The 22,574-nt window shown below is 36.3% G+C and overlaps 1 protein-coding gene across 1 annotated transcript in view; it reads right to left on the reverse strand.

Moving 5' to 3' along the window:
- Positions 1-22,574, reverse strand: part of LOC148955407 (uncharacterized) — a 192,736-nt gene that overhangs the window by 87,412 nt on the left and 82,750 nt on the right. Inside the window, exons 3-4 of the mRNA XM_089107293.1 lie at positions 6,896-7,108; positions 461-2,798 (exon numbers count right to left, since the gene is read on the reverse strand). Coding sequence (XP_088963419.1) covers positions 461-2,798; positions 6,896-7,108 — 2,551 coding nt within the window. The remainder of the gene's footprint in view (positions 1-460; positions 2,799-6,895; positions 7,109-22,574) is intronic.

Consider the following 22,574-nt stretch of genomic DNA (forward strand, 5'->3'; position numbering starts at 1 on the left):
GCTTGATTCAGACTATGACTTTAAATTAGTATAAGAAATAAGAACAATGATATCAACATGAGCAACATGAAAAAGCTCATAACAACCCTTATTAGAAAATTCGTCAATAAATTTTTTACAATTATAGTTGTTCAAAACAGCAAAGCGTTTTGCACAGTTAAATTGTTCGACAGCTCATTTTTTTTCGACATGCTGTAAAAGCCTGCTAACTTAAAAATCTAAAAATTACGTTAGCAGGAACACCCTGCCAATAAAGATATAAGTGTACTATTTTAATGCAAATAAAAGACGGGATTAAATTAATGGTATTAATACGTTTAGCTTTTCTATGGAGGACGTAAGTTTAGCTCTTTAAAGGGGTGACATAAGCTTAGCTTTCAAAGGGAAGAATTTTAAAACCCCCAAAATTATCCCTTCACTTTCAAAGGTATAAATTTTGAAAAGACTGAGCTTCACTAACCTTTACGGTCCATCCGAGGATCAGTTGCTGTTTTTCTTTGGTAAATCAAGGCTCCCGAGTCCGAGGATTTGTCGGAGCTTTGACTATGGTTGCCCTTTTTTGCTATTGAGGTGTCACTGGCTGCTCTATTTCTGAAAGACGATGAACTACCCGTTTCATCACTATCAATGGACGACAAAGATGTAACAGAAGAAGAAGCGCTTAACGGAACCAGATGATCTTTGTGATTCTTGATGATAAATTCTTTTCTGATACTTTTCACTTTTCCACATTGCAAAGTCCTAGGAAATGATTTTGCTGCTACTCTTTTGTCTCCTAGCAATTTTGGTGGATTGACTGCGAATGCTACATGTTCAGAAGATCTGCAACTGTCACCTTTTGGGGAGCTTATAGTAAAAGTAAATTCAGTAACAGGTATTTTCACTGTCTGATTACCATCGTTTTTTATTTCTAATATTGTAGTTTGTTGATTTGAAGTCTTTGTGTTATGAAGTTTATCATCAATCAATACATCATGGGAAAAGTCATCCACCTCCTTAACTTGCATATCAGTGCAGATCATTGGTGATTTCACGTTAGATTGATGGCTCTGAGGAAACGCATTCACTTCCTTTTTGGCAAAGGAGAATGACATATTGGATTCAGTTTTATGTTCTTTCAGTATAGGGCTCCTTGGGAGAAATCCTGCCGGGGCAACTGAGCTATGAGTAGGATCTCCTGAACCTTTATTTGTGTCTTTTGAATTAGAGTTCAAACCAGAATAATTACTAACACTGCCAAAATCGCGTATTCTTTCACCTGCTTTAAATGCCGGGTTAAAATTATCATCAGTGCCTTGCAAAGGTTCGCAATCTGAAAGAGCGTCTGGTGCTTCAGGATCACAATGCGGCCTGTCTATATTAGAAGTAGCATCTTTTACAGTAGCAGTAACAGAATCTTCTTTAGAAGCTTCAGGGAGATCGAAGCCTTTTGATTCACAGTCAAAAGTTCGATTCTTCACATGGCCCATAGAGGACGTCGGGCGGGAGGATGTCTTTTCAAGCGTAAAATTTTTGTCTGTTTCATTTTCTTCTAGTATCACCGACAGGTCTTGCTGTGGAACTAAATCTGTTAATGACATGGGTTCTGTTTCAGCAGCATAAACATGAAAATCTTGGGAAACAGTATTATCGTCAAACTTATCAATAAAGATCCTGTTTTTCTCGTCCATTGTTGGTAACACTGAGGAAACAGGTGAATCTTCAAGGTTTCCTCCTAGTTTACTGACAATAACTACTATCGAATCTGCTTCTAATTTAGTAGGGGGGTTCAAGTCTTTATTGGCGTATTTGAATTCAGTATTAATGCCTTTAGACTCGCATGTAGGTAACGCTGAGACGTGGGTATTAAGTTCTTTTTCAGCACTTGAGATGTGTCTGAAAGTTTCATTTTCTTGGTGAGTCTCGTCATCTGAATCCACACTTCGTTTCGAACAGCATGTCTCAGTGCTTTTTGCTGAATAAAATGTCTCGTTGTTCGATCTCTCCAAATCCAATGTTTCTAGATTCAAAAAATCAATTTGGATGCGAGCTGTGGGCTTTATTGCAAGATTTTGGTCATTGACAGTTTGTTTAGGATCTTTCTTTACACTAGAGCAAAGAATAGGTGCAAAAGGAGTCAGTGTATCATCTAATACAGACACTGGAACAGATGAACTGTCTCCTTTTTTTGTTAGGTTCGCTACTTTAGGCAAAGTCTTAGGAACAACAAATCCAGGTTTTGAACAAGCATTTTCGTTTGATTCTTCTGCGTTTTCCTGTTCTTGAAGAACAGCAATGGTCTTACTATTGCAAGAAAGTGTTGTTTCATTATTCCTGGGTCTTTGCGTCACTTTAGATATCACAGGAGTAGGTGGGAGGCCCAAGTCACACCTATTATCAATCACTGCCTTATTCTCATATTTCCTTTCTACTCCACAATCCGCTATTTTCTCTCCAGAGCTACCTGGTATTATGACTGTTGTTTGATTACCATCAATCACAGGTCTCCCAATTGGATTACAATTCTTCAAAGCAACTTGATATGTTTGTCTTCGCGGAGGAGTTGATACGATATTACATGGAGGTAGGTTTCCCCCGACGATGGATCGGAAAGCTTCCCTTTTTTCAAAGGAGCAAGTCCTTTTCTTTTCAGACTGAGGGCAGTTGAGATCTACCGCAGGTAATGGGTTTCGATGGGTTATATCAGAGCCTGACCGGGGACGAAGGTTTTCTTTTGATTGAACTGAATCACGAGTGAGTGAAAGAGAGCGCGGTACTGGTCTAGACGAGCTCAATGGCTTCTGAAGTGACGACGATCTCTGTGAAACAATAATTACAAATAAATAACAAATATAGCGATTAATAAGCAAAAATATTATGATAGAATAGCAATTCTGACGTTGTGTGCATACAAAAATAGTACACATAAGAAGAATTATCATAAAAAAGAAAACAAAAGAACATTATCATCCTATTTGAAATTTCACGATACGTCTATTGCCTCTGCATAACGTTTGGCTTTTTTCTATTTACTTCATTTCAATACCCCTATTATCTTTATTTTTCAATAGATGAATATTTATGAATCTACATCAGGAATACAATTGTTGCTTTCATAATTAGAACCATTGCTTAAACAAAAAATACGGAACAAAAAATTTAAATAAAACAGTAAGTAAAGTCTCATAATTATGTAGACTTGACGAAAAAAAAAAGTGCAAAAGGTTGAAAATAAAATAATCAAAGAGCACCGATTAAATAGATAAGTGAAAAAACACAATTTAAACATAATCTATGATTTGATTACACAAAAAAACTTACGATTGATATTAAACAATTGAAGTTACTTCAGTTAAATTCAGAATATAATTAAAGCCAGTGGCGGTTCTTGTTTTTTTTGCACCCAGGGCAAAATCTAGCTTAGCACCCCCCCTCCTATCTCTCAAAATTTCCAAGGCAAATTTTTACAGAATTTTCATTTTCTTGAATTTTTCCATTTATTTAAATCTGACTTTTCTTACTTTAGCCTCTCGATAATTATCAATTATCTCGTCCCAATTGATTGCTTCAAATTCTTTAATTCATTCTACTTACTTTTAATTTCAATGAATGGTGATAATGATAGGAAAAAAGGAAACTTTTGGATTCAATTTAATTATACTTACTACCAACTGCGCCTTCCACTTTATTTGAATAAAAGTAAAATCTAAAAATTACAAAATGATTATAACCGATTATTGATTTGAAATTATGCATCACTAAAATTATTTGCGCTCGCGACAAGTGCCCCCTCTGCCCCCTCCCCCCCTGAAACCATTTACGACAAGAACTTAACAATCAGAGAAACTTATTAAACCTGCTAGATTTGCTAGATAAATGATCCTCCTGTTGGCTTAGTATTGATAATTGCCCAATTGTTCAGTATTTTCCTTTTGATTGATTCGTCCGTGAAAAATTTCAGAGCCAAGTTACTATTTACAATGGATTCATTTAAGAGATTCTCAAAAAAACTATCATAAATTGAATAAACATGCTAGTTTTCCTATATCTAAGTATTATCAAATCTAAGAAAATGCTAGGTTTTTCTTTTCTTTAATGGCCTCTCTTGCCCATTATACGAAGGTTTTGTTATTGAAAATATCAAAAGCCACTTCAAACTGAACAAGTGTCGGCGAAAGTAAAAAAAAAAATTATCGACAAGTTATATCTGGGGGATAGAATGAATTTTAAAATCTTTGCTTTTGGATGAACATCCAGTACAAATTATGTTGAACCGTTTGAGTTAAATACCCATGAGCGTACCAACCTCAACTATGAAACCGACACAAGAATGGCACTACGTTTTGCCCAATGCCCAAGAAATGGATCTTCGAAAGTAATACATAGAGCCAAACATACAGGTGTCATGAATAATAGATAAAGCCAAATATACAGATGTCAGTATCTATTGTTGGCTATTTTACAGAGTTGTCCTTACTTGCTATTGCTTCCGGTCCAGAATTAAGCTTCAGGAGCTTTATCTTTTAATTTGAAAGCTTTCTCACTAGAAGCCGTTTCTGACATTGTTGTTGTTAGCAGCAAATATAACACTTGCCATATGACCTTGGACTACTGTAGGCCTACAGAGTGTTCTCTTTTTTTTCATTGTGGAAAAGATTAGACAGCTGTAAAATTAGTTAATGGTGTGTGAAGTATTCTACCTTCTTGTGGAAAATCTGATCATACAATCGCAGGGATAAAGCTCTCAAATTGAAAAAGAGATCTAAAAAAAGTTGATTCTCTACTAATTGAACATCTTTTCAACTTGTCCTGTCACTTCGTTCCATTTGAGTAGGCTTTTGAAATCAAGTTTTGCAAAATGGGCAAGAGACGCCATAGAAAAAATCTAACTACCTACATAGTGATACAACTTATGATAAAATCTTGAAGAAAACAAACCTATGGTTAGAACAATTAGCTGCAACGCTAGATAGAACGCTGCAACAATTAGCTGCATCAGCACTAGAAAAAAAAGAAACGCTGCCATCAACTGAATAATTGCATAATTAAGAGGAATTGTTAAGCTTAAGGGACTCAACGTGCGTTTTTGGATACAGATGTATAATCTATGTTTATTTATTTCTATTTATATTAATAAAACTCGATGGAATCTGAAAAAGAATCTAATCTGAATCAGAGGATTATTTCTTCACAGATTTAACATGTTTTTTTTATGTTTTTTTTTTCTTTGGTCAAATCCTCGTTTGATTTCAGTTGCCTTTTGGGTTAGACAGCATTAATTTAACTGTATGTTTGTTTACAACTATAGCCTAATTGTTTATTTGCATTTTTTATTTTGCTGCTATTTTGAAACTTTTTTTTTATTTCTTTGATGTTCATTGCCTTAAATAATTTTCCTTTAAGTCTGCATCGTTTTGGGTCTTGTTTTTAGTTCTATTCTGGTTCATTTCTTTTTAGATCTCTCGTTTTCGTTTCCACTGAGGATGGCTTGTTGATATTATAGGTGAATTATCCATGGTACATTTGTTTTTCTATGAATTATCCTGAAGTTCCGATTCATAGGTTGCTGCTTTTCTAAGTTCTGATTAAAAAAGCAGAAAAATCGGCCGTCTAAATGAAAATATTTCCAAGGAGTCACAAGAATAGAATTATTTTCCATATAGAATTAACATAAAATAACACCCTCGCCTGTCATAGAAAAACAAATCTCGGTCAGTATGATACTATGATTAAAGCTGAGCCACGAGACTAATAACATAACGTTTATGCACATTTTAAAGTTTTAACCCAGATAAAGAATTGAATAAGAGGTTTTTTTTTGTTTTGTTTTTTTTACAAGCCGTCTAGTAATTTATAAAACTGCTAACTACAAAAAAATATTGATCCAGTTTTATAAATACAGTAAATACAAATTCTTTTCCAATTATATTTCCTAGTTTATTCGTAAGTTTGAGGCATATATACTACAATTTTACTACAATTTTAGACTTAAATAATCATGTAAGGTGTCTCGATCCTTTCCCTTTTTTCAAAATCCTTACCCCCTCTTCCTTGGTAGATTCTATAGCCCTATGGATGACCAAGCAAGTAAGCTATTATGCAACTAAAAAAGAGATAGAAGCTATAAAGTCTAAAAATTTTAACAAGAGAACGATAACACATTGCAACTGACTTATCATGCATGTTCCGAGAAAACAACAGCATTAATGGCATATATCTTTTTTCCTGTGTTAAACAATGGAAAAATAGGAAATTGCTATAGGATCAAAGTTCTTCCGAATTACAATAATCTCTGTTCGAAAATAGCGGATAAAAAGGGAGAGGGAGAGAGAGAGAGGGGGGAGAGAGAGAGAGAGAGAGAGAGAGAGAGAAAGAGAGAGAGAGAGAGAGAGCGAGAGAGAGAGAGAAAGGGGGGGAGCATACAAAGAGACAGACGGAGAAAGATAATTAGAAATATTATCGTTTTTCCTTTTTAGTTTACCTTCTCCTTTTCTCTTTTCCTTTTTCGTTGACCTAGTCCTTTCTCTGTTGTATCGTTCTTGTCCTAATTTCTTTTCAGCTCTTTTCTTTGTTGAAGTTCTATTTGGTAAGGCTTTGTCTTCTCCCCCTCCGAAAACCCTCAAGAATTTTACGATTTTAGCATAACTTTCGATGTTCTTCCTAAATTTACTTTGTTTTTTGTTTTGTCTTTTTGAAAATTTGACCCCAACCGCAGAAAAATTCCTGCATACATGTCTAATCTATCATTATTCTCAACATTTTCTCAGTTTCCAGTATTCTTAGACAATTGCTGAGTGAGTTACGGCTTCTATTTTATGGGTATTATAAAGTAAAAAGAAAAGACTTGGCCAATTATATGAGTCTTTTCAGACTAGTACAGAAGTGTAGTTCGTTACTCATAAAGGAAAAAACTCACCCTACTTTTCCCTTTTTTGACAGGAGGTTCGACTGCATTCCCTAGGATGGGGAACTGTGTTTTAAACCCAAAGGAAGTGGAAACAGCAAGATGACCTTTGAAAATTCCAGACTCTGCGGGTGTCCATGACACAGTGAAATCACCGCAGCCATTAGGGTTTATTTTGATTGTTGGTGGCTCTACTTTGAAATCAGCATTGCAAGTTAATGTTACCTGGAAAAAAATGACACATTTTGAATATTTTTCAAAAAATTTTTACTTACTATCTAACTTCAAAATAAATACATGTACAGATGCACAGGAGTTCAAGCCTTGGTTGTATTTCCCTTAGTTGTTGGGAAATCGACTAGAGTTTTAAGGTTAAGTGACCTGGGCAGCGATTTGCTATCGAGTTCGTTAGCATCTCCTAGCATTACTACTCCAAAATATGGGTGAGTTCTCTGGACGTAATCTGTCGATTCCTGCAGCTTCTCCCAAAAAGCTTTTCTTGCTGCAGCTGGCTGACCAGGCGAATAATAGAAAACGCACACTGCTATGGCAGAGAGCGGCCTAGGGAGTCGCTTTGGTTGGGGTTTTACCCAAATAATTTCATAAATATATTCAAGAAAAGGTATATTTAGAAGCTGAGGTTTAAAATCTTCGTGCACGAGTGTCCTAATTCCTCCTCCTTTTTTCCCAAGAGGATCAGGCCGAAGTTTAATAAAAGAAGAAAAGTTAGGAACCCTCAATAAATTAAGATCTTCCAGGTGGACCTCGGAAACACAGATAACGGAAGAGCCAAGCATTTGAGCCGTAGTCTGAAGTTCAGTAAATTTCTCTAGATTTAAACTTTCGGCGTTGCTGTAAAGGAAAGAAGGAAATACGTAACGTTTGTCATGAAACTCCCGGGGAAAAGGCTTATTTTGGAATTTCTTGCCCCCTATCGCGACTGGAGCAGCAACAGGATTATTTAAACTGAAGTCACCAACAATTTTTTCCTTCTGCAGGGGGAAGGGTAAAGAGGAGGGGGAATAGAATAGGGACGGGGCTGGTTGTTGATTGGCTGTTGATGAAAATGGATAGGGGGGGGTGGCGGAGGGAGGGGGTCTAAGAGGCTCAGCTGTTGGCCCCCTTTTCTCGACAAGTTTTTTGACACCGGCTCGGGTCTAGGATTATTGCTTGAAGCATTGCTTCCATAAACAATTTGGCTATGGCTTGGCATACTATAATCGAATACTGGATCACGGTTAAAACGATTAAAACGAGGCAAACGGCCAAAATACTCAAAAGGCACTGAACGATTATTGTGCGATTTTAAATTACTAAGACTATGAGCAAAACTGCACAACTTGTTGGCACAAGCCATCATAGGGCAAAGATCGACATGATCGAAATTGCAATTTGTTGCTTTGCACATTTTCAGTCTGTATTTTCGGCATATATGTAGAAATTTACAATTCTTTTTTTTTTGTTGCAGGAATCTCCTTCGAAATACTTGCACACTTTATTTACGCGGGAATTTTCTCGTTGATTCGATTGTTTCTTCTTATCATTAACGTTTTTGCTTTCATGAATAAACGGACACTGTTCACCAAGTTTGCATGTACCAGTTGATATAAAAAAGAAACACTTTTTCTTAGTTTCTCCTCTTTCGGTGATTCCTAGTCCTTCAGCTAATTTCACCACAACGTCACAGCTTTTTTCAAATAGCTGTAAATTCAGAGCATCGATTTCGGTCTGTTTCATCGATAGGGACCGGGCTTGAGATTCATTTTTTTTCTTCCATGCTGTGAATCTTTTTTTCAAGTTGCAGGATTAAATTGTCTTTTGAAAGGCAATTCTCACAACTTTTGGGACAATTTTGAGGGGATGGGTTCTCCAAAGGCAGGCAAAACATATTCTTGGGGTTAACGACAGCGTATGCAGGAGTATCAGCCTCAGGGTGCTCAATTACAACAGCCATAACACATGAGCTGCATTTCCAGTTGAGGTTTTCTTGCCGTAATACTGGTGTGGTTTCCAGCACAGGGGGGATGGAATCATAGAAGGCATTTCGAGCACTGAATCGTCACACCTTTCCCACACGGCCTCTCACATCCAGGGCAAATATAAGTAGCTCTGATTCGTGTCATATTCGTATTGAATTTTACAGGTAATACAACGAGTTAATGAGTCCAAAGTCAATTTTCTTCCAAAATGATTGGCTGTCAAATAATTCAAGTTCTGATTCTGAAACTATTTTCAGTAAAAGTCCGTAGGGTAATCAAATAACTAAATAATAAATAATCCAAGTTCAAAAGTTCAAAAATGTTGATTATGATAAGTCCGTAGGGAATCACAATTGAGTCTTACTGTATAATGAGATTATATCCAGACTTGATTATGTTAATTATGATAAGTCCGTAGGGAGTCACAATTGAGTCTTACTGCATAATGAGATTATATCCAGACTATATCCAACAGAGGTGTTTATAGTATGAACTCCCAAACAAGGTTTCTAGCTCCTATCCACAGAACTGTGGAATTTTGTACTTTTTAGGCAAAAGAAAGATCACGGATGTGTGTTTATTTGTTGTTTTGTTTTATTAACTGAAAAAAAAAATACACATGAATGTACGTAGTCAGTTTAAGGTACATATGATGATATTTATTCCTTAAAATGTTTATAAAATCTGATTTATTATAGTTATGAAAGTGAAAACATTAAAAAAAATTGAGTAAAATGCAAATTATATTCTGGCCTTGGGAAGACATAGGATTTTGAGCGCTAAGCAAGCTAATTTCTGTTCGTTTTGAGTTTGACTCGATAATCTATTTTAATTTCTGTCCGTTCTGGATTTCATTTATTTATCGATGCTGATTTGTGGAAGTTTTACGCTTGGTAGATTGTTTGATTCTATTTTTGCTCATTTTTAATTTAATGGAGTTCGTTACTTTTCTTTGAAAAACTTATTTTGCGGAAAAAGTTTTTTTAGTTAATTTCTGTTCGTGTTATATTGACATAGTCTTTTCAGGAAAAAAAGAATAGTAGTTTAAATCTTTTTTGTTTTTCTTTAAGAATTTATAGTTTGGCCTGCTATTTGTATGCTGGAGAAATTACTTCAACAATTTTCAACAACATACACCCTTTTAAAAATCTGAACACAAATAGTAGTTTTTAGTTTAGTTTCATACCTCCTCTAGTTGACCTGAAAATAAAACTTAATATAATCGCGAAAATCCATCTACGATCTTTGACAGCTTGGATACACTTACACTCTTTTTATTTTGTTTAACTTTAAGAGCAGAAGTAGTAATAGAAATAGCCCCGAAATTTGAACATAATACCCTCAGTCGGTCTTTGGGATACTGCTGAGATGTCTTATTGGCAATCAGCATACACACAGTTTTTTTTTATTTAATCTTAAGGAAACATCTAGTTTTTGAACACAATGGCCAAATTGCATAACTGTAGGGGAAGGGAAGGAGTTGACCTACGTGTTACAAGACCTTTCAGATACAAGACCTAGAGATACAGTTACAAGACCTTTCAGCTATGCACAATAAAATGGCTATCTCAAATTTCTATTGGAAGTGTTGGCAAAATTATGAGCTGAAGAGGAGGGCTGATTGCAGTCCAATCACTTTTGACTCTTAAAAGGGGTACTAGAACTTTGAATTTCTAATCAAATTAGCCTCTTTAAAATATCAACGATATTACTAGCTATGATGGAGCAGCGCTGCCTATGATATTGTTTATATACCCTTTAAAAATTGCATGCGTATAGTTTTTTCGTATAATTGAAACTCTCCCTAAACGTTTCAACTTAATGCCGTCATTGTCATTATTTACAGTAACCGTGGAAATAGTATCAAAAACATGCATAGTGACTTCTGTGGATTTCAAAACCCGCCACAACTTGCCCTGAAAGGTCTAACTTAAGAGTGTCAGTCTTTCTTGAGACATTGCTCTGTCGCTCTATTGACAATCTGCATAATCATAGTTCGTTTTGATTTTGCTCAGCATCCGGCTAAATGTTCCTTGAAAGCTTCACCTTAATACCCTTAGCTTGTATAGTAGCAGTATGCACTTAGCACCTTTTTTTCAACATCCCCTTCAACACACGATGAAATTTTCAACTTAATACCGTAAACCGGTCCTGAAGCATTGCTTATATCTCCTCTTAACAACCTGTGTGGGCATAGTGTGTTTCGATTTATTTCAATACAGTTGCAATATTGCCCAACATTTTCTCCTTAATACCCTCAGGTTTATTAGCAATAGCAGTAGAACCAGTAGTTATATTAGTAGCAGTTGGAGTAGAGTTAATAGTAGTAGTCTTAGCTTTAGTAGCAGTATTGGTAGTAGTAGTAGTAATAATAATAGCAGTAGTTGTAGAAGCAGTAGCATTATGATTCAAATATCGTCTTTTGGTTAGTTCAACGTCCCTCACAACAAGCGCTTAATTTCAATTTCACACACGAAACTGTTCCTAAGATATTGCTAATATGCCCTTTTGACGACCTGCGTACGAATGTCATCCATACATACTAGTTGTAATAGTAGTCACAGCAGTTGTATTACTGCTCAGCTTAATACAATTAGCCATTGCTATGAAATTGTCGATTTACTATTTTGATAACCTGTATATTCATATACTTCTTGAAATTTCCACCTTAATGCTCTTAACCTTACAAGTAGTTGCGATAGAAGAAGTAGTTGGAGCAATAGTAATAGTAGTAGTAGAGCAAGTAAATGTTGCATCAGTATTAGTGGTAGTGTGCACATATTACCTTTTGGACAATTATTCTTCCGCTTTAAGTATTATCTGATAGTTCCAACTTAATACACAAGTCAATTCTTAAGATGCGCTATTTTGACAATAGTGTCTTTTGTTAATTCGAATTTACCATCAATATTCTTTCAAATTTTACCTTCATAGACTTAGCCTTAATAGTACTATCATCACTGTAGTTTTGGTGGTAGTATAAGTAGTTACAGTGTTAGTGTTGCATTACCAGTAGTAGTAGCAGCAGTATTAATAGCGCTAGTAGCATGTGCATACTGCCTTTTGGTCAGTTGAACATCGCTTTCACGATGCCCCGGAAGTTTCAACACGCTAAGCCGTTCCAAAAATATTGTTGATGTGCGCTTTTGACGCCCTTTTCACCTTAATACTCTAAGCCTTACAAGTTGTTGCAATTGAAGTAGTAGTTCGAGTAGTTTAGCAGCAGTAGTAGTATTAGCAAAAAGTAGCAGTGGTATTAGTGTTAGCAATGACATGTACATATTACCTTTTTGTCAATTGATCCGCCCCTTTAATTATTCTCTGGAAGTTTCAAATTAATACCCAAATCAATTCTTGAGATACACCCTTTTGACAATCTGCATGCGCATAGTGTATTTTGATTTACTTCAAATTCGCTCTCAATATTCTGTCAAATTTTCACCTTTATACGTGTAGCCTGAATTGTACTAGTATCATAGTAGTAGGAACAGTAGTAGCAGTAATAGTGTAATATTAGTAGTAGTAACAATAGTAGCAGCATGATTAATAGCAGTAGTAGCAGGTATATTTAGCCTTTTGATCAACTGAACATCCCACTCATGATGCCCCTTAAGTTTCCTCTTGATACTATAATTCGTTCCAAAAATATTGCTGATACGCCCGCATTAGCAATCTGTCTACAGATAGTATGTTTTATTTTAGTTCAACTTTCCCTTCAACATTTCCCAGATATTTTTTTTTCAATATCCTCAGCCTTAATAGTAATCGCTACAGAAGTAGTAATTTTAGTGATGGTAGTGGTAGTAGTAATAGTACTTGTGGTAGCAATAGAAGCAGCAGTAGTTGTAGTAGTAGTAGCGTGCAAATATTGTGTTTCGGTCAATTGATCATCTCGCTTATCATTTCCCGAAAATTCCAAATTAATATACTCAGTCATTCCTGAGTTACACCCTCTTGACAAGCCAAATACACATAACAAGTTTTGATGTAGTTCAACACTCCCCTCAACATTTCCTGAAAGAAACACCGTAATGTCCTTCGTATTTTGGGAAAATTATAAGTCAAACATACATATCTTTTCTCAATAACATATACTATATCTAAACCGTGAACAAATTGCGTAACTTACAGCGTTTGTCCTGAGGCCTCAGGGGGGGGATAGACATCCTCAAACGCATAATTACTGAACCTTTCAACAATGCTGAACAAAATTGATGTCTCAAAACTTTGTTTGAATGTTCGTTTTGGGAAATAATGGGCGTGAGGGGGAGGGGAGTTACTTACAACCCTTGTCCTGAGAGCTGTGAAGGCGGGGGTTTCTTTCTCAAATACATAATTTCCTGACCCTTCAACTACGTACAATGAACAAAATTGCTATCTCCAAACTTTGATTGGATGCCTTTGGGGAAATAATGAGCTGGGGCGCTGGTTGCTCTCAAATCACTTTTGACTTTTAGAAGGGGCACTATAATTTCTAATTTCAAATCAAATGAACCCCATCTGAAGTTTATACAACCACCTATTCCATAAAAACCTTATATGCCCCATAAGGTATGACTTAAACCCTATCCTCAGGGCGCTGGGGGGTTATGTCAACCCTAGATTTGGACTATTTTGAGCAAAATCACTATCTCACAATTTCAATCAGATTCGTTTGGTGAACAGAGGGGCAGTCGAGAGGAGGTGGGCTAGATGACCTCTATCACTTGACTCTTAAAAGGGATCTAGAACTTCCAATTTTGAACCAAATGAGCCTCCTCTAAAGTTTAAACAACCATCTCTTCCATAAAAAACTTGAGTACCCCCGATGCACAGCTTACGACCCTTGCCCCCAGGCTCTGGGGGTTTGTTTCAACTCCAAAAGTCTCGTTATATGATATTTAGACTATATCAAATAAAAGAGCTATCTCAAATTTCAATAAGATGCATTTCGGGAAAATACGACGTGTGTGTGTGTATGTGGGAAGAGGAGGGGGGGGGGGTAGCAGCCCTCCGATCACTTTGCTCTTAATAAGGGCACTAGCGTTTCTGGTTATCAATCCAACGAACCCCCTCCGAAGTTTATATGACCACGCTTTCTATAAAACCTCATATGCTCCACAGGACATTACTTACAACCCTTGCCCAAAGGGCTCTAGGGGGTTGTCTTCCTCAAAAACATAATTTCCGGACGCATCAACTACGTTGAACAAAATGGCTATCTCAAAATTTTGATCGGAAGTGTTTGGGGAAATGATGGGCGCGTAGGGTGGGAGCATTTGCCCTCCGATGAATTTCGAATATTAAAAGGGGCACTAGTCCTCTCAGTTTCCAATCGAATGAGCGCTTTTTGAAGTTTCTACGACAACGCTTTCTATAAAATAAAAAAAATTATATACCCCCAGGGCATAACTTAGAACCCTTGCCATGAGGGCTGTGGGGGAGGGTCACCCGCAAAGACATAATTTCTGGACCTTTCAACTATGTTTAACAGAACGACTATCTCAAAATTTTGATCGGGAGTGTTTGAGAAAATAGTGGGCATGGGAGGGGGGAGGATAGTTGGCCTACAGTCACTGTTGACTATTAAAAAGGGCACTAGTCCTCTCAATTTCCAATCAAATGAGCCATTTTTGAAGTTTCTACGATAATTCCTTCTATGCGAAGTGGCCTGGTCTAAGGCAAACCAAAAACATAAAAAATTAATAAATAATACATTGAGCCAACACCGTTCTTTACTTGTGCAGCGCTATTGCACTGCCTATGATTTATTTTCCCCAGGAGCAATCGTATTCAACTAATGACTTGAAAATCGGTAGAGAACTTATTCATACGGAAATAAAAAGTTCTAGTGCTCTTTTCAAGTGACCAAAAAGATTAGAGGGCACCTAGCCCCTTGCCACGGCCATCTTTCCCCCAAAGACATCCGATCAATATTTTAAGACAACCATTTAGTTCAGGATGATTGAAAGATCCAACAGCTAAGCTTTTGGTGATGAAATCGCCCCCCCATACTCCCTGGTCAGTAGAATGCTAATAATGAATTCTACGAGACATATAGCAAATACCATGTTATTCTACGAGACATATAGCAAATACTTCTACGAGACATATAGCAAATACTTCTACGAGACATATAGCAAATACCATGTTATTCTACAACGCCCCCGTACCAAACAGGTTTTTTCTGGTAATTCTATTCTACAGGAGCATTACACTCTTTCTTTGCCAAGCGATTTACGCAATTTCAAAGTTCAATGTCTTTTTTTAGTGATAAACAAAAACCAGCACGTCTTGTTTCGTTGTTATGCAATTATTTTTTATATTTATATAGGTTTCAAATTAGATTCTCCAACAGTTTTGAATAGTTTATTCAACTTAACACTACTGACATTTTTTGTAAACATTTACATAGAAAATGGATAATTCTAAGCAATTTCTGGTGAGTAAAAATTTTCTCATTATTACAATAAAAAGAAATTGTCTTGTCATTAAGTTAAGGAAGAAATTCTTTCCTTACACTGTTTGGTTACCTCTTTTAAAAAATTTTGACTACTTAAAACAGACACTAGAACTTAGGCTACTTATACACTTAGAAGCCTATTGTTCAGGAGCTGAAACCTCTACATAGTTCTCTTATAGGCTGAAATTTACGGTGCGATTTTTATCAAGATCAGTGGGCCTTTTTAGAGTTTCGGTTACTATTAACCTGATTTGTTCCTTACTTATAGTTCGTTACCATGTACTGCTGGAAAATGTATTTCAGTGATATTTTAGATCATAGTAGCCTAATGATGCTTTTAGTCTTTAGAAGAAGAACCAAAACAATTTAGAATCTATGCTGCTTACCTTAGTTTAAGAGATGAAAATCATTCTAAAAAATCTAAATTTGTAACAATGAGTATTTTATTTTGATAATAAAGGAAAATATAAATATTTATTTAATTGAAAAAAAAAATTCCAGCTCCCCCTATTTTAACACCAGTTTTTTAATGCAAAAAATAGGCACATATTGTACCCCTGTTTAAATCAGAATAATCCATGGATTCTTAATCTTTATGACCCAAGGACCAAAATGGTCCCATTCTCCCTGCCGGCTTTTTAGCAGAAAGATAAGCATCTTGCAATATTTTTGAAGCAGAAGGCTTAGCTTTCGATCGGTAATTTGGGGTTAGAATAAAATGTTGATTCTTTTAATGTATTAATTGTTACAAAAGCTTCCTTTTTAGAGTTTCGGTTACTATTAACCTGATTTGTTCCTTACTTATACTTCGTTACCATGTACTGCTGGAAAATGTATTTCAGTGATATTTTAGATCATAGTAGCCTAATGGTGCTTTTAGTCTTTAGAAGAAGAACCAAAACAATTTAGAATCTATGCTGCTGCTTACCTTAGTTTAAGAGCTGAAAATCATTCTAAAAAAATCTAAATTTGTAACAATTAGTATTTTATTTTGATAATAAAGGAAAATATAAATATTTATTTAATTGAAAAAAAAAATTCCAGCCCCCCTATTTTAACACCAGTTTTTTAATGCTAAAAATAGGCACATATTGCACCCTGTTTAAATCAGAATAATCCGTGGATTCTTAATCTTTATGACCCAAGGACCAAAATGGTCCCCATTCCCCCTGCCAGCTTTTTAGCAGAAAGATAAGCATCTTGCAACTTTTTCGAAGCAGAAAAAAAAAGACTCAAGTAAGGTTTTGTAAAATTTCGTGGCAAACCCAGTTTTTGTCGAATTAAGATTCAATTGCTCAAAAAAGTAATTGAAAACCCCTGATTTTGAAATCAAGATGTTTTTTTTTACACTACTTTAGATGCCTAACATAAACTGAATTATTTTCCAAACCCAAAATGCAGTTTTGTTACATGCTAAATTTTGCCTTTTTTTTCAAGGAAGCAGATACGTGCAATAACCCTTCTTCTGAAAAGAAAGCAAGATTGAGCGAACCTGCATTAATGCAAGCCACAAGGGCATCTATTATCAAATACGCTGGTATAATTACACATGACCTGGACCAGTCAATGGCCTCGAATCTTTTAATGGCAGGGTCCTCTGACCCCAGTGTTAGCTCCATGCAAACTGGAAGGAAGTTGAAAAGGGAATGGACTGCTTCACATAATGCCACAACCTCAGCAGATTAAGCCATACCAGAGACTTCTGATGTGCAGCCAGAACTTGTAAATGTATATATTTTTTTCCTTATTTTTTCAAAAAAAAATAAGACAAAATTTTCTCAGGCGCATAGCTTTTGATGAGTAAAACTGAAAATTTTTTTCTAAAATATTTCATTTTCTTTCATTAACCAAATTAGCTGTATATAAAGGAATGCTTATCGCGCATTTCTATAAAAAAAAAACTTACCTTGCAAATTCTAACCAATACGCATTCTAATGCAATAATTCCAATAGTCATTTTAAACAAAAACTAACTATTTGAAAAACAAAAACGATTTGCTATTTCACAGTTGACAAGCACTCTTAAACTGGTATTTTTGCGCTAGGCCATTTGCGCGCATCTGCTCCTTATCAAATCTCCCATCGCTATTCAATCCGCTGTGAATTCTAAGTGGGGTTCTTGTGACAGGAAGAAGGTCCTTTTAATAATCACCGATTATGGGTTTCACATGCAAAGAAAACATTATTTTAAACCAACTAAGGCAATTATTTTCGTTTTGAAAAAGATGCATTTGAGAAAAGAATTTGAGACTGTTCTTTTTGAACTGTGTTGTGAAGTCCAATACCCTCAACTCGGAACGGGCATCGATCCTCCTACCTTGAAGGAAGCTCCCGGTTCCCCAGGGTTCTCCCAGGGGGAGGGGGGGAGGGGGGCTCTAAAAAGGACCATCCAACATTTTAATTGCACTTATGAGAAATTGACAAACTTTATTAACTATAAAAAAAATGGTTATTTTACATAAGAAATAAAAAACTTTTTTTTCTACAGATTAAAAATATAGCACCACCAGCGACACCATTGAGTGATGAAGCAAGTATATTTACAGAAACAATTCTGTTACCACCAGCAGAGTTCAAGGGTGAGCCTACACTGGTTCTAGAGAATTTGCAGTGGCATAGAGAGCTCCTTAATGATGTTTTTTAGGAACTGGCTAGCATGGAGGAAATATCTTGCGATATGAACATGCTCGAAGACCCAGAGTGGGCAGATAGTTCTATGCGTGAATATTTAGGTGATGTTACAAGTAAATTTCAACCGGGTCCTCATAACGAAATTCCATCAGACGACAATACAGACTGGCTCGACCAATTGTCCCCAAACACCTTGGAATATGTACTAGGAGACCTCATGTCACATCCCCCCAATGTGATTGAAAAGACTGGAAGTGGTATTATTGACAATTCCCTGTCACCCTCCTCCACCATTCCCCTTAATAGTAGTAGTAGTAGTAGTAGTAATACAACAGCAGCTCATTTTCCGGGGACATTTTTAATGAGAACTTTACAATTAGTGAATTGAGTCCTGAACAAACAGGGACAGGACATGAAAATAGTGCAATGTCCCCGGAATTGCCTGATTTTATTTGTTAGAATCTGCTCTAAGCCATTTGCAAACATACAGGGTAGATTTTAGCCTTCCCGAGGAAAACGCTAGCATTATTTTAACTGACCCCGTGAAAGTTCTCCATAGCTATATCGACAGAATTCAGGCAAAAATTGAGATTCAGATCCAGAATTTGGGAGGTCGAGGGGGAATAAAGGCATCGGTGAATTAAAAAGTTTATTTACAAAAAGTGACATCTAGGGATATTTTTTATTTTCATTTTTCGACCGGCAACCAGACTTTCTACCCAGGTCTAAACGAATTTGAAGACAATTTTTTCAACTGGGTGAGTAAACTAATTTCAACTTTGAATACGTTTAGCGAGAGAGGGAGTGGTTCCACAATTTTATAAATTTACCACATGGATCTGAATCTCAGTAGATTTAAAAAAAAACTTTATTTTAAGCGGTGAAAGGGGTAACAAAATAAAATGTCACCCTGATTTTTCGACTACCAAGGGGTTCAGAGATTAACATTTGACACTGGGCTGCAATGCTTTGAATAAGCATTTTTAGCAGCAGCCCATCATATATTAAATAAAGAGTCAACAATGAAAAATCTCGACAAACTTGCACGTAACGGTGAGAAAAATTTCTCTAGAGTAAATTTAGATTGTTTAGAGGGAAAGTATCCAGTGTCCTTTAAAGAAATAAGCATATTCTAGAATGAAAATTAAAATGTTGGGGTGGGGGTGGTTGTTCTCCAGTACGACACTGAATTTGTAGATGGGGGAAAAAACCGAATAAAAAAGGGGTTATGTAGTCAGTGAGGACACCGATGGTGGAATATGTAAAAAATTTTGTATGGGTTATTTACGAACCTCCCAAAGATGTAAATTCTTATGGTCATTTTTTTCCCGTCACGGCAATAAGTCGACTCCTATCTCAAGGCAAGAACAAAGGAGAATGTTTCTATTGCCCCATATGCCTTTCCTCATTTAGATCTGAGCGAACATTCTCAGACCACATGGGGCATTGCAAAATTCATGGAAATCAAGGAAGAGAAATGCCGGCATAAGGCAGAGAAACTTTACAGTTAAAAAATTTCCAGAATTCTCTTCTATAAGGTGATAAAGTGTCATTAGATTGTGAAACAGTACTGGTTGAGTTATCAAACCCATCAAGGCTGAATATCGTCACGAAACACAAGCTAATCACGTGTTGCTACGCGCATACCTGTTATAATATTAAAACAAGACGCAAATTGTAAGAGTTTTTTTTTACTCCGGACAAGGAGGCCAGTATTGAACAATTATTGATTTTTTTAATAAAAACAGCAAACAGAGAGATTTCACGATTACATCATATTAATTATCCGATAAAAGAGTTAGAGAAGGAGCAACTGATATTGGGAAAGAGAACTATTTGCTGGGTATGTAAGGTCACCATTGCTCCAAAAGACGCGGTACTGGACCATAATCGCCCTATTGATCCTAATTCAATGGGAACAAGTAACTTTCGTGGGCGGGCTCATAATTTGTCTAATTTAAAAATTAAACAGCAACTTTTTCTACCGGTGTTTTTACATAACTCTACCTATGATCTAAATTATGTGCTACCTGCATTGGCACATCTTCAAAGAAATGGAACAGTAGATGATGATGCAAGGGTGATAGATAGCTTTACGTACAAAATCATACCTAAATCAGCGGAAAAGTTGCTTGTTTTGGAATTTATGTGGAAATTTGTTGAAGCCGACGTTGAGTACACGAATAAAATTCGCTTTTTAGATTCCTACAGTTTTTTTCCTAAATCATTGAGCGAATTAATTCAAGTGCAGAAAAACGATGACGGCTGCAATGCTTCCCCCTTCTCAAGCAACAATTTCCAAATGATTTATATGATTTGTTAACGGTCAAGGGCATCTATCCTTATTACCATTATTGTTCCATGTCGAGATTCGCTGAAAAAACTATTCCTTCAATTGATTCATTTTATGACAGTCTTCCCGATCCGAGTTGAACCCCCGAGGAATACAGTTTTGCTACAATCGTTTGGGCAGAGGGAGGGTGTAAAAATGGGTTTGACTACTGCAAGCTGTATTTGTCGAGTGACGTGTTAACCCTGTTAGACATTATGTGTAAAAATACGGATAAAATCTATGATTTTAAAATCTATGATATAATCTTGATTTGGGTTATTTAATTTAGTCGCTTACTAGTTTGCGAGAACTCCTACTGATAAGGAGTTTTTACTAAATTTATATGCTTTCTTAAAGTGAGCAGCACCGGTTCATCAAAATATACATGAGGGGGGGTGTTTTGCTCAAATGGGACCTACTCTTTATCAACGATCCTGCGGGGGAGAAGACGGGGACAAAATCGAATGCAGTTTTCCTCGATATGAATTCTCTCTACCCCTCGGCCATGTCCCATTATGCACTACCTTGCGGCGACTATAAATGGCTCAATGACCCTCAAGCTCCCCATTTCCCCAACATTGACAGTGTTGAGGAGAATGGACCGGTTGGATTGTTTTTTGAAATTGATGGAGAGATACCAGTCAAGCTTCCCGATTCAGTAAAGGATTTTGTTTTCCCGTGCATCAATAGACCTGTGATTATGGACTTTTTGAGTCCACGCAATAGGCTTTTAGTCGAGGTGTACGGATTGCATTGAGCACCTTCAAAACAAAACTTATTGCCCTTATTCCGAAAAAAAACATAGTTGTACATCATGTAGCATTAAAATGGATGTGTAACAATGGTTTCAACGTCACAAAGGTTCACCGGGCTCTCGATTTTAGTCAAAAACTCTATCTAAAAACATTCGTTGACACTTTTTTCAGCAAACGTTCTGAAGCACAGACGAAAGCCGAAAAAGAAATTTATAAACTCATTTTGAATTCGGCTTTCGGCAAAATATGTGAGTGTTTGCAATAGGAATCACTGCGAAGTTGTGACCAATCCAGAACAATGTGCTCGAATTATAACTGATCCCAATTACACTTCCTTTACAATCCTTGACCTAGACATCGTACTTTTGAATAGGAGAAAAAGACGCAATGTCTTGAATAAAAATATTGCTGCAGGCAGTGCTATCTTGGAGATCTCAAAAAAGCTCAAGTTGGAATTCTACTACAATGTGGCTAGGGTACAGTGGCCGGAAAAGGGGCAAGTAAAGGTCTGCTACGGTGACACGGATTCTCTACTGCTCAAAGTAAAAACACCAAATATAATTGATGATTTGGCGCACGGTGAAATTATCAGCTCACGGATGGACTACACCAATTGGAGTAGTGGTCTTTACCCTGAGCTAGTGAAACGTCGGGCGCCCAATCAGCTTTTATTTTAAAATCTGAAACAGGAAGTGACTTGAGTTCCCGTGGTATGTTTGTAGGTCCGAAGGTGTACTTTATATATACACACGACGATGAAATCAAGAAACATTACAAAGAGGTACCCATACACTATGTGGACAAGAATTGCAACACGGCCATTTATAGGAATTGTATTGTTGAAAATGCAATTCCACGAACCAAATTGTTGGCAATTCGTTCATTGAACTACAGGAACTTTACTGTAAATGTAGAAAAAATAGCCATGAGTACCATTTCCGACAAGGTCTATGTTTGTCAAGATGGTGTGACCACCCTCCCCCTTGGACACTATTTAACTTCAGACCGGACCGAATGTATTGCCCACAGGGAAAGTCTCGGTTTAAATAAAGTCCTGTAAATAATTTCCTAAAAACCTTTTTTGGGGGGGCCTCGCGGCCCGGGGGGGGGGGGGGGCGCCAGCGCGGGGGGCGCTCCGTCACCAAAGTTATCTTTTTTTTGGACTTAGAGCAGATTTTTTTTTTCAAGTGCTCTCTCTAATTTAATATTTTTTTCTCTATAAACAAAAAAGTGTTTTTCTCTGTATCCCCATGTAAATGTTGTATTTTTTTATTATGAATAAATTTGAAAAAGTGTATTTTTTTTCAAGTGCTCTCTCTAATTTAATGTTGTATTTTTTTCTCGATAAATAAACAGAAAAAAGTGTTTTTTCTCTGTTCATCCCATGTAAATGTTGTATTTTTTGTTATTAATAAATTAAAAAAAGTGTATTTTTTCAATGTATTTTTACTTTTTTATGTGCATATAATAAAAGAAAAAAATATGATTCTTTATTCGTCTTTGTCTTTGTCTTCTTCTTCTTGAAGAACAGAGTAGTAGTAGTAGTAGTAGT

The sequence above is a fragment of the Artemia sp. Qi Xiang Cuo genome, chromosome 2 (assembly GCF_049724085.1).
Source record: "Artemia sp. Qi Xiang Cuo chromosome 2, ASM4972408v1, whole genome shotgun sequence".
In the NCBI taxonomy this organism is placed as follows: Eukaryota; Metazoa; Arthropoda; class Branchiopoda; order Anostraca; family Artemiidae; genus Artemia; species Artemia sp. Qi Xiang Cuo.